This window comes from Cetorhinus maximus, chromosome 3 (genome assembly GCF_964194155.1).
Source record: "Cetorhinus maximus chromosome 3, sCetMax3.hap1.1, whole genome shotgun sequence".
NCBI lineage: Eukaryota > Metazoa > Chordata > Chondrichthyes > Lamniformes > Cetorhinidae > Cetorhinus > Cetorhinus maximus.
In genome coordinates this window covers 10,726,122-10,740,844 of record NC_135881.1, presented here as the reverse complement: position 1 = coordinate 10,740,844, position 14,723 = coordinate 10,726,122, and the positions used below count along the sequence as shown (strand labels likewise).

The following is a 14,723-nucleotide window of genomic DNA, read 5'->3' as shown; positions in this document are numbered from 1 at the left end:
AGATGATCAGCCATGATTTCATTGAGTGGCGGAGCAGGCTCGAGGGGTCGAACAGTCTACTCCCCTTCTTACTTATGTTCTTATATATAAACCATCCAAACACCACAATTAGATTCCAGTCTGTAACTCACTTCCGGGTATCCATTATTCTAGATATGAACTACCCAAACCCCTCAATTACATTCCAGTCTGCAACTCATTCCCAGGTATCCATTATTCTATACATAAACTACCCCCCGAACCCCCCAGTTAGATTCAGGTCTCTAACTCACTCCCGGGTATTCATTATTCTATATATAAACCCCCGAACCCCTCGATTAGATTTGTCCATAACTCACTCCCAGGTATTCATTATTCTACATATGAACCACCTAAACCCCTCGATTAGATTCCAGTCTGTAACTCACTCCCGGTATTCATTATTCTATATGTAAACTACCCAGACTCCCTCAATTAGTCTGTAACTCACACTTGACTATCCATTATTCTATATATAAACAACCAAACCTCTCGATTAGATTCATTACCCATCATTATATATTCGTATCTGTTTTTAAAGGGTACTTTGAAATATTAGTTCCATTTAGGAAGGGTTATTTTTGTGGCTTTAAATGGAGTTCACAGAATCACACAGTGCAGAAGAGGCCCTTCGGCCCATCGAGTCTGCACCGACACGTGAGGAACACCTGACCTACCTACCTAATCCTGTTTATCAGCATTGGCCCATAGCCTTGAATGTTATGACATGCCAAATGCTCATCCAGGTACTTTTTAAAGGATGAGAGGCAACCCGCCTCTACCACCCTCCCAGGCAGCGCATTCCAGACCGTCACCACCCTCTGGGTAAAAAAGTTTTTCCTCACATCCCTCACATAATCCTCCTGCCCCTCACCTTGAACTTATGCCTCCTTGTGACTGACTCTTCAACTAAGGGGATAGGCTGCTCCCTATCCACCCCGTCCATGCCCCATATAATCTTGTACACCTCGATCAGGTCACCCCTCAGTCTTCTTTGCTCCAACGAAAACAACCCAAGTCTATCCAACCACTCTTCATAACCTAAATGTTTCATCCCAGGCAACATCCTGGTGAATGTCCTCTGCACCCCCTCCAGTGCAATCACATCCTTCCTATAATGTGGCGACCAGAACTGCACACAGTACTCCAGCTGTGGCCTCACCAAGGTTCTATTCAACTCCAACATGACCTACTTTTGTAATCTATGCCTCGATTGATAAAGGCAAGTGTCAATTATGCCTATTTCACCACCCAACTAACATGCCCTCTGCCTTCAGAGATCTATGGACAGACACGCCAAGGTCCCTTTATTCCTCAGAACTTCCTAGTGTCATGCCGTTCATTGAATACTTCCTTGTCAAATTACTCCTTCCAAAGTGTATCACCTCACACTTTTCAGGGTTAAATTCCACCTGCCACTTATCTGCCCATTTGACCATCCCATCTATATCTTCCTGTAGCCCAAGACACTCAACCTCACTGTTAACCACCGGGCCAATCTTTGTGTCATCCGCAAGCTTACTAATCCTACCCCCCACATAGTCATCTATGTCGTTTATATAAATGACAAATAATAGGGGACCGAGCACAGATCCCTGTGGTACGCTGATGTTGAATGGGAGACTTTTCCCTCAGATGACTGATGGTGACCTTTTCTCTCATCAATGGAAACCTCCTCCCCAGTCATTCACTGAAGAGGGACAAATAAGTTTCTCAGGCACTTTACTGCCTGTTAGCAGAGTAAACTGTTTAGTGTTTCTACAGAGTGCACCACCAAATTGTAACCTAGATGTTTAGTTCTAAAAGCAACTCAAGTTGAGGGCTGGCACAGCAGAAAAACACAACCAGCCAGTTCACTATCAGGTTTTACTGTACAGAATCTTATTAAATTCTTCCATATTCCTGCAGTGACGGGTTGGCATTCCATGGGTATAACAGTCATGGTTGGTGAACGTGTTTTCAGTCAGGCCTGTATTACCAATACTCACAGCACAGCTCACTGTGCCTGGGCTATACAGAGGACGGGAGAGAGATACTGAGGGGCAACATTCAATTTTCTTTCTTGCTCGTTTCCTGCCCTTCGAACAAAGGGTACTTGGTCTCGACATCAGCCCAGGTCAGGGATCCATTGGCTAAGTCTCGGACAACTTGTGGAAGTTCTGAAACCTGTGAAAAAACATTTAAACAGTGAATAGTTTGAGTGGGGGCGGGGTGAGCTGACGCTGGGATTCCTCTCTCCAATGACAACAACTTTGGGGCTGGTTCATTTGTTGAAATACATTGTCCAGAGTGGAACTGAGGCAGACAGGCTCAGCTCATGCATGTCCCAATGACTCCAGATCACAGCCAAACTGCAGCAGTGTGAGGAATCGCTTCAGCAATCTGGTGCCTTATTACTTCAGAGACTTTTAGACAATGTTAAAGGTATAGGAAACTGGGAGGAGAATGTTGGATGAGGACTAAAGTTAGAAATGAGAGCTGGTGTGATAGAGACATAGGCTCAAAACTTGCATTCAGAGTCAGAATCCCTGTGGTCCATCTCTGATCGGACAGAAAATACCCACTTAACCTGCATCCATTGAAAAGGCTCCGACTTCCGATGGAGGATCCTGCAGAACTCCGTCAGTGTAGGAGTCCTCACAGAGAGCGGCAAAGAGAATCAGCGCAGAAACTGTGTCTTCTTTGTACCGCACTAGCTGCCGTATTCCAAGTGTTCAAAAGGTTCCCAAACTTTCTGGTGTATGGGTGAATGGGTGGCAGCCTGTGGGGGGCTACTCAGGTCGAGGGAGGGTTGGTGAGGCGGAGGGGGGGGGGTCAGCTGTATAGTTACCCAGGAGTTAGATTAGAATTTTTCAGTCTAACATTTTCTGGGAACTATCCAGGTAAGCAAGTCAGAACCGTCCAAAGTCTCCAGCTCTAACTCAGAGTCGGAGACTTTGTCGGTGGGTCCCGGGGAGCAGGGGAATTGCCCATCGGAAGTTCAAACTTCCTGGGAAATTCCCACGGAGTCAGTGTGTTGGGACTTCTGCAGGGTGCCGAAGCACATCTTGGGGGGGTGTTATGTCTGCTTTCCAACGATCCAGACACTGGAAGATCTGGGCCATAATGACAGATATGGGGAGGCGTTGAGTGGACCTCTGAAAATGCCAGAGTTCTTGTTGCTGATCTAGAAACTATCACTGAAATAACCAACCCACAACCTTCCTGGTCTGAAATGGCTCAGCTACACATTGGGTAAAGCCAGGTCTCTCACTCTAGTTACTGGAGCAGAAGAACAAGCTCAAACCTCATGCGACATTGGCTTCTCAGCAGTCAGAGAGAACGGGGAAAAAAAAGGGGGGGGCAGTGAGAGGACGGGTGAGAAAATCAGGGGTAGAAGGCTCCCCCATCCTCCCTCTTCCTTCCCCAACAACACCTAAACCATCCGGCAGCAGAAGAAACTGGATAAAGTCAGGAAAGCAACGAGACATTAATGAGAACTAGCAAAGGAAAGATTTCACAGACACCAGAGAGCAGCAAAGAGCATCAGCGCAGGACCGCTCAATAGTTCAGGAGATCTCAAACCCCCAACATCCCAACTGAGCCCCAGAAACGTAACCTTCAACAGACCAGTCTGCCTAAAACCAGAACTGCTGAGAATCAGGGTGGATCAAAATGGAAGCATGTCTATATAAATGGGTCTAACCAGCTGCAGTGACACCGAGGGGCTGACAATGATTGTGTGATGGGGTAGGATTTTTTGGATGGCAGGATTGCCCACCCCACCATCCAAAGAGTCAGTGGGGAACACATCCCCGCAGATATATGGTGCTCCAAGGAGCACTAACTGGCTGAAGACAGGACTTCCACTCCTCACTCAGGAGGGAGCCCAGCCTGAGAGGTGCCGGCAGCTCTGCAGTCCCAACAGTGGCAGCAGCGCAATAGCCAGGACTGGAACTATAAGCAGTCCCCAGATTCAAAGTCCCGGAGTCCAGGACCGGGTAAGTGCGAGGTTGGTCTCATGGTGGGGAGGGGAGGAGAGGAGAGGGATGGGGTTCTTGATAAGAGAAGCAAGTTGAGGTGGGGTGTGGGGAGGAGACAGCTCCCACGGGGAGCAGGCCTGGTGGGAGTTGGGTGACTGCCCGATAAGGGGAGGCCATTGAAGGAAGTGCCTGTACTCCCACCCTCCCCCTGGGCAGGGTGACTTTCCAGGCATCCCCCCCCAGCCCCAAAATTCCTACCGTCAGCCTCAAAATTGAGGCTCAGGCAGGAAGCAGCCTTTAAGTGGTCATTAATTTCCCACTTAAGGGCCTCAATTGGGGTAAGGGCAGCCCACCTCACCATCACACCGTAACACTGCAGGCAGGTGGGAGGGCGCTGGAGGGCGATCCAGGGAATTTTACAGATACCATCCCCCAAACCCACCAGTGGGGGAGTGTAAAATTCAGCCCATGATCTTTTGTTGTTGCATGGAGCTCAGGTGGGGGGGTGGGTTCATTAAAGAATGTCTTGAGGGAGAAGCAGCAGAAAAAATGAACAAATACTTGAAGACATGCTCACCGAAGGATTGGGGAAATATCCAGCTTATGTAATTGCTACTCTGTGTATTAAAGTTTTATGATCATTAAAGTTGCGAATTTCCACAATATTGGTTGCCTCATTGAGTCAGTTTACAGGAACTAGACCAAAGTGCAGTTTCCAATCTTTAATAATGTCCAGTTATAGCAATGATACATATCTGAGTGAGAAAGGAACAGAGGGATCAGGGAACAGTGGGAAGAGATAATTAAGAACAGGAGAAGACTAGTGTGGAGTGTAATCACCGGCAATGACCATCGGCCTACTCCTCTGCTAAGGAGTAATACTCCACTTCCCAAGTTCTGCAGTCAAAACCAATAGTGGCTTCCTGATATCTGGACACCCTCACTGTTGTATTAAGGTAGATGTACACCCAACGATAGAGGGAGGGGAGGATGAACAGTGAACCTGCTCCTTGCACCTACCTCAGCTCGGATCTGCCGCATCGAGTCACGGTCCCTCAGCGTTGCCGTGTGGGGCACTTTGTTCACCGTGTCGAAGTCGATGGTTATGCCAAAAGCCACACCGATCTCGTCCGTCCTCGCATACCGTCTCCCAATGGAACCAGAGGAGTCATCCACTTTGTGGGAAACGGAGTGTTTGGTGAGTGCTTCAGCTGCAGGGAGGACAGGCAGTGTCATTTGGGGAGGGGCAGAGATAGTCAGCAAACACAACAGAATAGCACCCCCTCCCCGCTGGATTTCTCGTTACCTCCTTGGGAATCTTCGCCATGGTCTCAAACTAACTGTATCCCTCCCTCCATCATACTGATCTATGAGTTCAGCTAATTGCACACAGATCAGGGACAACTCTATTGAGCCTCTCTAGCTCAGCTACTTGCCGGGTAAACTCTGAGCTTACATACAAATTTATGTCAAAAAAATTATCATATTAAATAGTTTTTAAAAATTCATTCTCAGGATGTTGGTATTGCTGGTAATTGCCCATCCCTAATTGTCCTTGAGAAGGTGGTGGTGAGCTGCTTTCTTGAACCATTGCAGTCCATGTCATGTAGGTACACCCACACCACTGTTAGGAATTATTGTTATTTTGACCCAGTGACAGTGAAGGAACGGCGACATATTTCCAAGTCAGGATGGTGAGTGGCTTGGAGGGGAACTTCCAGGTGAGGGTGTTCACATGCATCTGTGGCATTTGCCTTTTTAGATGGTTGAAGCAAGTGGAGCCTGTAAATAGTAACTTCGTATCTACTGATAGTTGCCAGTGCCCTTTTTAAAAGGGATAAGGTTCGTCCCCATTGGCTCCATCTATCATAGAAACAGCAGAAAACTTGGTATCCAGTGTCAGATCTACCATAAAATAACAACACAAGAAACTGGAGGAGTAGGCCATCTGTCCTCTCAGGCCTGCTCCACCAGTCAATAAGATCATGGCTGATCTGATTGTGGCCTCAACTCCACTTCCCTGTCTGTCTCCATAACCCTTGACTCTGTTGTCAATCAAAAATTTATCTAACTCAGCCTTGAATAAATTCAATGACCCAGCCTCCACTGCTCTCTGGCATAAAGAATTCCAAAGATTAACGACCCTTTGAGAGGAAATTCCTCCTCATCTCCATCTTAAATAGAAGACCCCTTATTTTGAAGCTGTGACCACTAGTTCTAGATTCCCCAATGAGGGGAAACATTCTTTCAGTGTCTAGTTCCCTGCCGAGTTCCCTCAGAATCTTACGTTTCAATAAGATTACCTCTCATTCTTCTAAACTCCAAAGAGCAAAGGCCCAACCTGCTCAACCTTTCCTCATAAGACAACCCCTTCATCCCAGGAGTCAACTAGTGAACCTTCTCAACTGCTTCCGATGTAAGTATATCCCTCCTTAAATGAAGAGACCAAAACTGTACATGGAGAACAGGGAACTAATGACTGATGTCTCTGTTTCCATCAATGAACAGGTCCAATGTTTACAATTACCCAGTTGGAGTCACGCCTTTGATGGCAGAAAGTGTCCAAGAACATTTTTGTTGATATGTGCTGCCCCATTTATTTAATGCATTTCAGTGCTGAGGAATCTGACCCTTTCTCACTATCTGTGATTTATACCAGGACTAAGTGATCAGTGGCCAGATAGGGGTGAAATCTCCAATGCCTCCACTGATGTACTTTTATCCCAGCGGTCTTACAGCCCTGGCACAGTCCATACTTGCACCTGAATGAGACAGACGCAGCCAGCATAGTCTCTAACCAGCAACAGCTTTTTTCCTGTAGACTTGCACCCACCTGTGCCTTGAATGCCTTCACCCACTGGGTAGCTCTCTCACCTACAAGTCAGAAGACTGAAGGTTCAAGTCCCACTCCAGAGATTTGAACACAAAAATCTAGGTTAACACCTGTTACTGAGGGAGTGCCGAACTGTCGGAGTTGCCACACTCCAGAGAAGACATCAAATGGTGGCCCTGCCCTCTGAAAGTAACTGAACGTAAACCATCACATGGAACTCACATTTAGACAGTGTTTTCACAACCTCAGGATGCCCAGAAGTGTTTTACTGCCTCAAAGCATTTTTGAAATGTAATCATTGTTGTAATGTAGGAAAAGCGACAGCCAATTTGCACACAGCAAATTCCTACAAACAGCAATGTGACAATGACCAGATAACCTGTTTGATTAGTGATGGGATTGAGGGATAAATATTGACCAGGGCACCGGGGAGAACTCCTTTGCCCTTCTCCAAAATAGTGCCATGGAATCTTTCACGTCCACCTGAAAGAGTAGACAGGCCCTCGGTTTGACATGACACCTGAAATACACCTTTGCCAGTGCAGCACTCCCCGAGTACTGCACTGGAATCTGCCTATATTGTATGCTCTGGCGTTGTACCTGAACGCACAATCCACAAGAGGCACGAGTGCAACCAACTGAGGCACTATTTGAAGAGGAGCACCAGAGTTGTCCTAGCAATGCTGATCCGTCAACTAACATGACTGAAAGCAGATTAACTGGCACTCATCTCCTTATTGATTGTGGGATCTTGCTGTGCTCTGCCAGATGAAATTAATACTCTGGAAGAAATAAGTAGCCAATGAAGTATATTTTTTGAAGTGTAGTCACTGTTCTAGGGAAACAAAACAGCCCTTTTGTGCACAAAAAGCAACTGACAGGTTAACCTCAAATCGTGCAGCATCCTTCAATCCTAGGCCGATCTCACCAAACCTACGGAGTGAGCCACAACCTCATGACTCAGATGAGGATTTTATCATTGAGTCAAGGCTGACACAGAACTAGAAAGAATGTAGCCGTATAAACAGAATGAAGTCTGGTTGTGGAATGCACATAACAGAGAGTGCGTTTCTTGAACAGGAAAGAAATGATGAATAGTGTTACATAGGGGGTCAGTGTCAGGAGGAGGTTCGTGTGAAGCATGGAGCAGCTGGGCCGAATGGCCGCCTTCTGTGCTGTAACTTCCATGCAGCTTGACACAACTGAATATAATTTAATGAATATAAATTACTATACTGAATGAAATACCTTTGAAATACAGTAGTTGAGGCCTGGTTAGGCAATATATAATTTGCAATCCTTCTCATCTTATCTCACACTGCAACCTTGTAGCTATTGGGGACTGGGCCTTGGATCCAGCCAGTCCCAGAGGCGAAAGGTCAAGTGTGTCAACCAGTTGGCCAGACCCCTGTTGCTGCCTTGTGTCACGAGGCCATCATGTTCAGTTTACATGGTTGGTCAGGTGAACTTGGTCCCAGGCACTGTCAAGGCATCTAGAGCAACATTAAAACAGTAACTCCACTTCACAAACAGTCCTTCATTGGCTGTGAAGTGCTTCTGGAGGTCCTGAGGTTATGAAAGGTGCTACATAAATCCAAGTCTTTCCTTCTTTCCCTTTCACCGCCCCCAAATCTTCTTACATCAAGAGTACAAATAAACTAGATGGTTAAACAACAACCAAAAAAATAAACTCCAGTGAAAACACACGGCAAGTGTCAGTCAACATCAGAGACACAAAGATCAGACATTGATCAAACAGATTTGAATTAAGTTGCTCGTTTATCAACAAGCTCCTTAAACACCGACTACTCACAAAGCTCTTTCACAAATGGAACAAACTCCTGGTTCTGACTGAGGGGCAGGACGGAACATTTATATGGAGCCACTGTCGCCGGGAAGCTGAAGTACTGTCAGGAGAAATGGAAGGGAGACATTACATCGGACAGAAGGAACCTGAATTCAGGTTTTAAATTGTATTCTGAAACATTTCAGGAACCCCGCACTGCCATCACATTTCTCTGTTTCAGATTCCCCTCCCAACCTCTCAATCTGTCCATTTTCCTGTTAAACTTCTACTTAAAGGTGATGTCAGCATTAATATTTACACATTACATAATATAACCACAGAATTATGCACCATGGAAGGAGAATATTCAGTCCATTGTGCCCCTGCTGGCTCTTTGAAACAGCTATCCAATTAATTCCACTCCCCACTCCTCACAGTCCTGTCAGTTCATTCATTTCCTTTATTCTTTCACGGGATGTGGGTGTCACTGGCAAGGCCAGCATATGTTGCCCATCCCAAATTGCCCTTGAACTGAGTGGCTTAAGAGTCAACCACACTGCTGTGGGTCTGGAGTCACATGTAGGCCAGACCAGGTAAGGACAGCAGATTTCCCTCCCTAAAGGGGCATTAGTGAATCAGATGGGTTTTTACGACAATCAATGATCGTTTCATTGTTACCATCACTGAGACCAGCTTTTACATTCCAGGTTTTATTAACTGAATTTAAATTCCACCAGCTGCCATGGTGGGATTTGAACCCATGGCCCCAAAGCATTAGCCTGGGTCTCTGGATTACTATTTATATTTCCTTTTGAAAGTTACTACTGAATCTGTTTCCACTGTCCTTTCTAGCAGAGCATCTTAACACCTCACTGTGTAAAAATAATTCATAGACATAGACATAGAACCATAGAAAAGTCACGGCGCAGAAACAGGCCATTCAGCCCATCATGTCTGCACCGGCCAAAAGGAGAAAGAAGAAATAACCACTCATTTTAATCCCACTTTCCAGCACCTGGTCCATAGCCTTACAAGTTACAGCACTTCAGATGCAGATCCAGGGACCTTTTAGATTAGTTAAGCATTTCAGCTTCAACCACCAACTTAGGCAATGAACTCCAGATGTCCATCAACACTCTGGGTGAAAAAGTTTTTTCTCATGTTCCCTCTAATCCTTCTACCAATCTATGCTCCTAGTAATTGACCCCTCAGTTAGAGGAAACAGGTCTTTCCTGTCTAACCTATCTAGGCCCTTTGTAATTTTGTACACCTCAATTGGGTCACCCCTCATCCTCCTCTGTTCTAAGGAAAACAACCCTAGCCTACCGATCTCTCCTCATAGTTGTAATTTTCAAGCCCTGGCAACATTCTTGCAGGTCTCCTCTGCACTCTCTCCAGGGCAATTTTGTCCTTCCTGTAATGTGGTGACCAGGACTGTGCACAAAATTTTAGCTGTGGCCTAATCAGCGTTTTATACAGTTCCATCGTTACATCTCTGCTTTTGTATTCAATACCTCATCTAATAAAGGAAAGCATTCCATATGCTTTCTTGACCACCTTGTCCAACTGTCCTGCCACCTTCAGGGACCTGTGGACATAAACTCCAAGGTCTCTCACTTCCTCAACCTCTCTCAATAACTTCCCATTTATTGAGTATTCCCTTGCTTTGTTTGCCCTCCCCAAATGCAATGCTTCACAATATTCCCGATTGAATTCCATTTGCCACTTCTCCGCCCACTCAACCAAACCATTGATATGGAGTCGACAGCTATCCTCTTCACTATCAACTACACAGCCAATTTTTGTGTCATCTGCAAATTTCCCAATCATGCTTTCCGCATTTAAGTCTAAGTCATTAATATATACAAAAAACAGCAAGGGCCCCAACACTGAGCCCTGTGAATCGCCACTGGAAACCCTTTTCCATTTGCAAAAACATTCATCGACCATTACCCCTTGTTTCCTGTCGCTGAGCCAATTTTGGATCCAACCTGCCACCTTCCACTGTATCCCATGGGGTCTCACTTTCTTGACCAGTCTGCCATGTGGGACCTTGTCAAATGCCTTACTGAAATCCATGTAGACAACTTCCACTGCACTACCTTCATCAATCCTCCTCAAAAAATTCTACTAAGTTAGTAAGACACGATCTTCCCCTAACAAAACCATGCTGGACATACCCTGACCAATCCGCGTCTTTCTAAGTGACAGTTTATCCTGCCTCAGATTTGTTTCCAATAATTTGCCCACCACAGAAGTCAGACTGACCGGCGTATAATTTTCTGGCCTATCCCTCGCACCCCTTTCAAATAATGGTATAACGTTTGCAGACCTCCAATCCTCTGGGACCTCACCTACATCTAGTGAGGATTGGAAAATGATCCTCGGAGCATCCGCTATTTCCTCCCTGGCTTCCTTCAACACTCTGGGATACAATTCATCTGGCTCTGGTGCCTTATCCACCTTCAAGGATGCCAGTCCCTCCAGTACTTCCTCTCTCATTATGCTTATTGTATCTAATATTTCACACATCCTCCTTAACTAGAATGTCTGCATCATCCCTCTCCTTAGTGAAGACAGAGACAAAATATTCATCGAGAACCCTGCCCACATCTTCTGCATCAACCCACAAGTTACTATGTTCACCTCTGACAGACCTGACCTTTTCCTTAGTTATTCTCTTGCTCTTAACGTTCTGCTAAAACATCTTAGGATTTTCTTTGATTTTACCTGCCAATATCTTTTAATATCTTCTCTTTGCTTTCCTAAATTCCATTTTTACTTCACCCCTGTATTTTCTCTAGTCCTCTAGGCTTTCTACAATATTTAAGTCTTTTGTGACTGTCATAAGCTTTCTTTTTCTGCTTCATCATGGCCTGTATGCTCCTGGATAACCAGGGGGCTCTAGATTTGGCAGTACCATCCTCTTTCTTTGTGGGGACATGTCTATACTGTGCACATAGAATCTCACCTTTGAATACCTCCCACTGATCTAACACAGTTTTTCCTTCTAATAGCTGTATCCAGTCCACTCTCGCCAGCTCACCTCCCAGCTTTGTAAAATCTGTCTTCCCCCAATTTAGAACTTTCACTCCTGTCCTATCTTTGTCCTTTTCCATAATGATGTGAAATTTAATTATATTATGGTCACCATCTCCAAAATGGTCCCCCACTGCTACTTCATCCACTTGCCCAGATTCATTTCCTAAGACTAAATCTAGAATTGTGCCCTCTCTCGTTGGGCTTGTTACGTGCTGGCTAAAAAAGTTCTCTTGAATGGAGTTCAAGAATTTTGTGCCCTCTGTGCCCTTCACACTGTTTGTATCCCAATTGATATTAGGATAGTTGAAGTCCCCAACAATTACTGCCCTATTGTTTTTGCACTCAGAAATCTGTCTACATATTTGCTCTTCTAACTCTGTTCCACTACTGGAGGGTCTATAGTACACTCCTAGCAGTGAGGCTACCCCTTTTTTTAATTGAGCTCAACCCATATGGCCTCATTTGATGCTTCATTTAGTATATCATCCCTCCTCACAGCTGTAATTGATTCTTTAACCAATAATGCTACACCCCCACCTTTTTTAACCCCCTCCCTATCCTGCCAGTAAACTCTATATTCAGGGATGTTGAGCTGCCATTTTCTGCCTCTCCCCAAGCCAAGTTTCCATTATAGTGATGATATCATGTTGCCATGTGTCTGTCTGCACCCTCAGCTCATAGGCTTTATTTACCATGCTCCTTGCATTTATATATATACCTTTTAACACTGCCAAATTCCTGTGCTGTACACTTTTTAACCTGTGCTGCACACTTTTTAACCTGTGCTGCCTCTGTCTTTCAGAGTCACCCACTAATTCTTCATCTCCTATTCCCTGCTCTGAATTTACCCTCAGGTAAATCTCCCTGCCAACCTAGTTTAAACACCCCCCAACCGCACGAGCAAATCTCCTTGTGAGGATATTAGTTCCAGTCCTGTTCAGGTGTAGACTGTCTGGCTTGTACAGGTCCCACCTTCCCCAGAGTAGGTTAGACAAAGGAGAGCCAATGGATGTTATCTACTTGGACTTCCAGAAGGCCTTTGACAAGGTGCCGCACAGGAGGCTGCTCAGTAAGATAAGAGCCCATGGTGTTAGAGGCAAGGTACTAGCATGGATAGAAGATTGGCTGTCTGACAGGAGGCAGAGAGTGGGGATAAGGGGGTCCTTCTCAGGATGGCAGCCGGTGACTACTGGAGTTCCGCAGGGGTCAGTGTTGGGACCACAACTTTTCACTTTATACATTAATGATCTAGATGAAGGAACTGAGGGCATCCTGGCTAAGTTTGCAGATGATACAAAGATAGGTGGAGAGACAGGTAGTATTGAGGAGGCAGGGAGGTTGCAGAAGGATTTGGACAGGTTAGGAGAATGGGCAAAGAAGTGGCAGATAGAATACAACGTGGGGAAGTGTGAGGTCATGTACTTTGGTAGGAAGAATAGAGGCATAGGCTATTCCTAAATGGGGAGAGAATTCATAAATCTGGAGTGCAAAGGGACTTGGGAGTCCTAGTCCAGGATTCTCTTAAGGTTAACCTGCAGATTGAGTCGGTAGTTAGGAATTCAAATGCAATGTTGGCATTTATTTCGAGAGGACTAGAATATAAAAGCAGGGATGTGCTGCTGAGGCTTTATAAGGCTCTGGACAGGCCACATTTAGGATATTGTGAGCAATTTTGGGCACCGTATCTCAGGAAGGATGTTCTGGCCCTGGAGAGGGTCCAGAGGAGGTTCAAGAGAACGATCCCAGGAATGAAAGGCTTAACATATGAGGAATGTTTGAGGACTCTGGGTCTATACTCAATGGAGTTTAGAAGGATGAGGGGGGATCTGATTGAAACTTACAGAATACTGAAAGGCCTGGATAGAGTGGACGTGGGGAAGATGTTTCCATTAGTAGGAGAGACTAGGACGCAAGGGCACAGCCTCAGAGTAAAGGGAAGACCTTTTAGAACAGAGATGAGGAGAAACTTCTTTAGCCAGAGAGTGGTGAATCTATGGAATTCATTGCCACAGAAGGCTGTGGAGGCCAGGTCATTGACTGTATTTAAGAGCGAGATAGATAGGTTCTTGATTGGTAAGGGGATCAAAGGTTATGGGGAGAAGGTGGGAGAATGTGGTTGAGAAACTTATCAGCCATGTTTGAATGGCGGAGCAGACTCGATGGGCCGAATGGCCTAATTTCTGCTCCTATGTCTTATGGTCTAACTGGCCCCAATGCCTCAGAAATCTCATGCCCTCCCTCCTACACCAGCTTTCCAGCCATGTGTTTATTTGCTCAATTCTCCTATTTCTATACTTGCTTGCACGTGGGACTGGGAGTAATCCTGAGATTACTGCTTTAGAGATCCTGCTTTTCATTCGCCTTCCTAGCTCCCTAAAGCCTGCTTTCAGGACTTCATCCCCTTTCCTACCCAAGTCATTGGTACCAACGTTGACCAGGACCTCTGGCTGATCACCCTCCCCCAGAAGAATGTTCTGCAGCCGCTCAGTGACATCCCAGACCCTGGCAGTAGGGAGGCAACATACCATTCTGAAGTCACAACTCCAAAACCCAGAGCTCAAGATTCTGCAGCTGATGACACTTCCTGCACGTGGTCATCTAGGACGCTGGTAGCGCCCACAACTTCCCACATATTACAGGACACACATTCCACACAACCAAGCTGTACTGCCGTGAATTCAATTTAATTTCCTCGCGTTAACTTTGTTTTACTTTGGTTTACTTATGCAACTTTATTTTACCTGGCCTCAGCTTCACTTTATTTCCCTATTGCTTGTGTTTCTTACTTAAATGTAAGTAGCCCCCCCCTTCTTTTAAAAAGAATGTGCTTTTCTAATTCTCAGCTACTTGATGCCACCCCCCAACAGCAGTTTCTCACCAACCAATCAGCTTATGTTTCTCCTGTGATGTTAGGTGCTGCTGACTGCTTGGCTCGGGTTCCTCCTCTCGCACTCTCCTCTAGGTGCTACTGAATGCCTGTCCCAGGTCCTCCTCTTTACACTCTCCAATTACTCTCAAGCTGCTCGTATCTTCCCGATCCCTCTTTTACATCTATCCCATTCCACTTTATTTCCTTCTCAGA

General features: G+C 45.6%; 1 protein-coding gene across 2 annotated transcripts in view; it reads right to left on the bottom strand.

The window, feature by feature from the left end:
- Positions 1 to 1,866: 1,866 nt before the first annotated feature.
- The window catches only part of gars1 (glycyl-tRNA synthetase 1), a 61,844-nt gene continuing 48,987 nt past the window's right edge, over positions 1,867 to 14,723 (bottom strand). For both annotated transcript variants that reach the window (XM_078536412.1, XM_078536420.1), the window contains exons 15-17: positions 8,627 to 8,720; positions 5,001 to 5,191; positions 1,867 to 2,184 (exon numbers count right to left, since the gene is read on the bottom strand). In XM_078536412.1, coding sequence (XP_078392538.1) covers positions 2,068 to 2,184; positions 5,001 to 5,191; positions 8,627 to 8,720 — 402 coding nt within the window. In that variant the 3' untranslated portion in view covers positions 1,867 to 2,067. The remainder of the gene's footprint in view (positions 2,185 to 5,000; positions 5,192 to 8,626; positions 8,721 to 14,723) is intronic.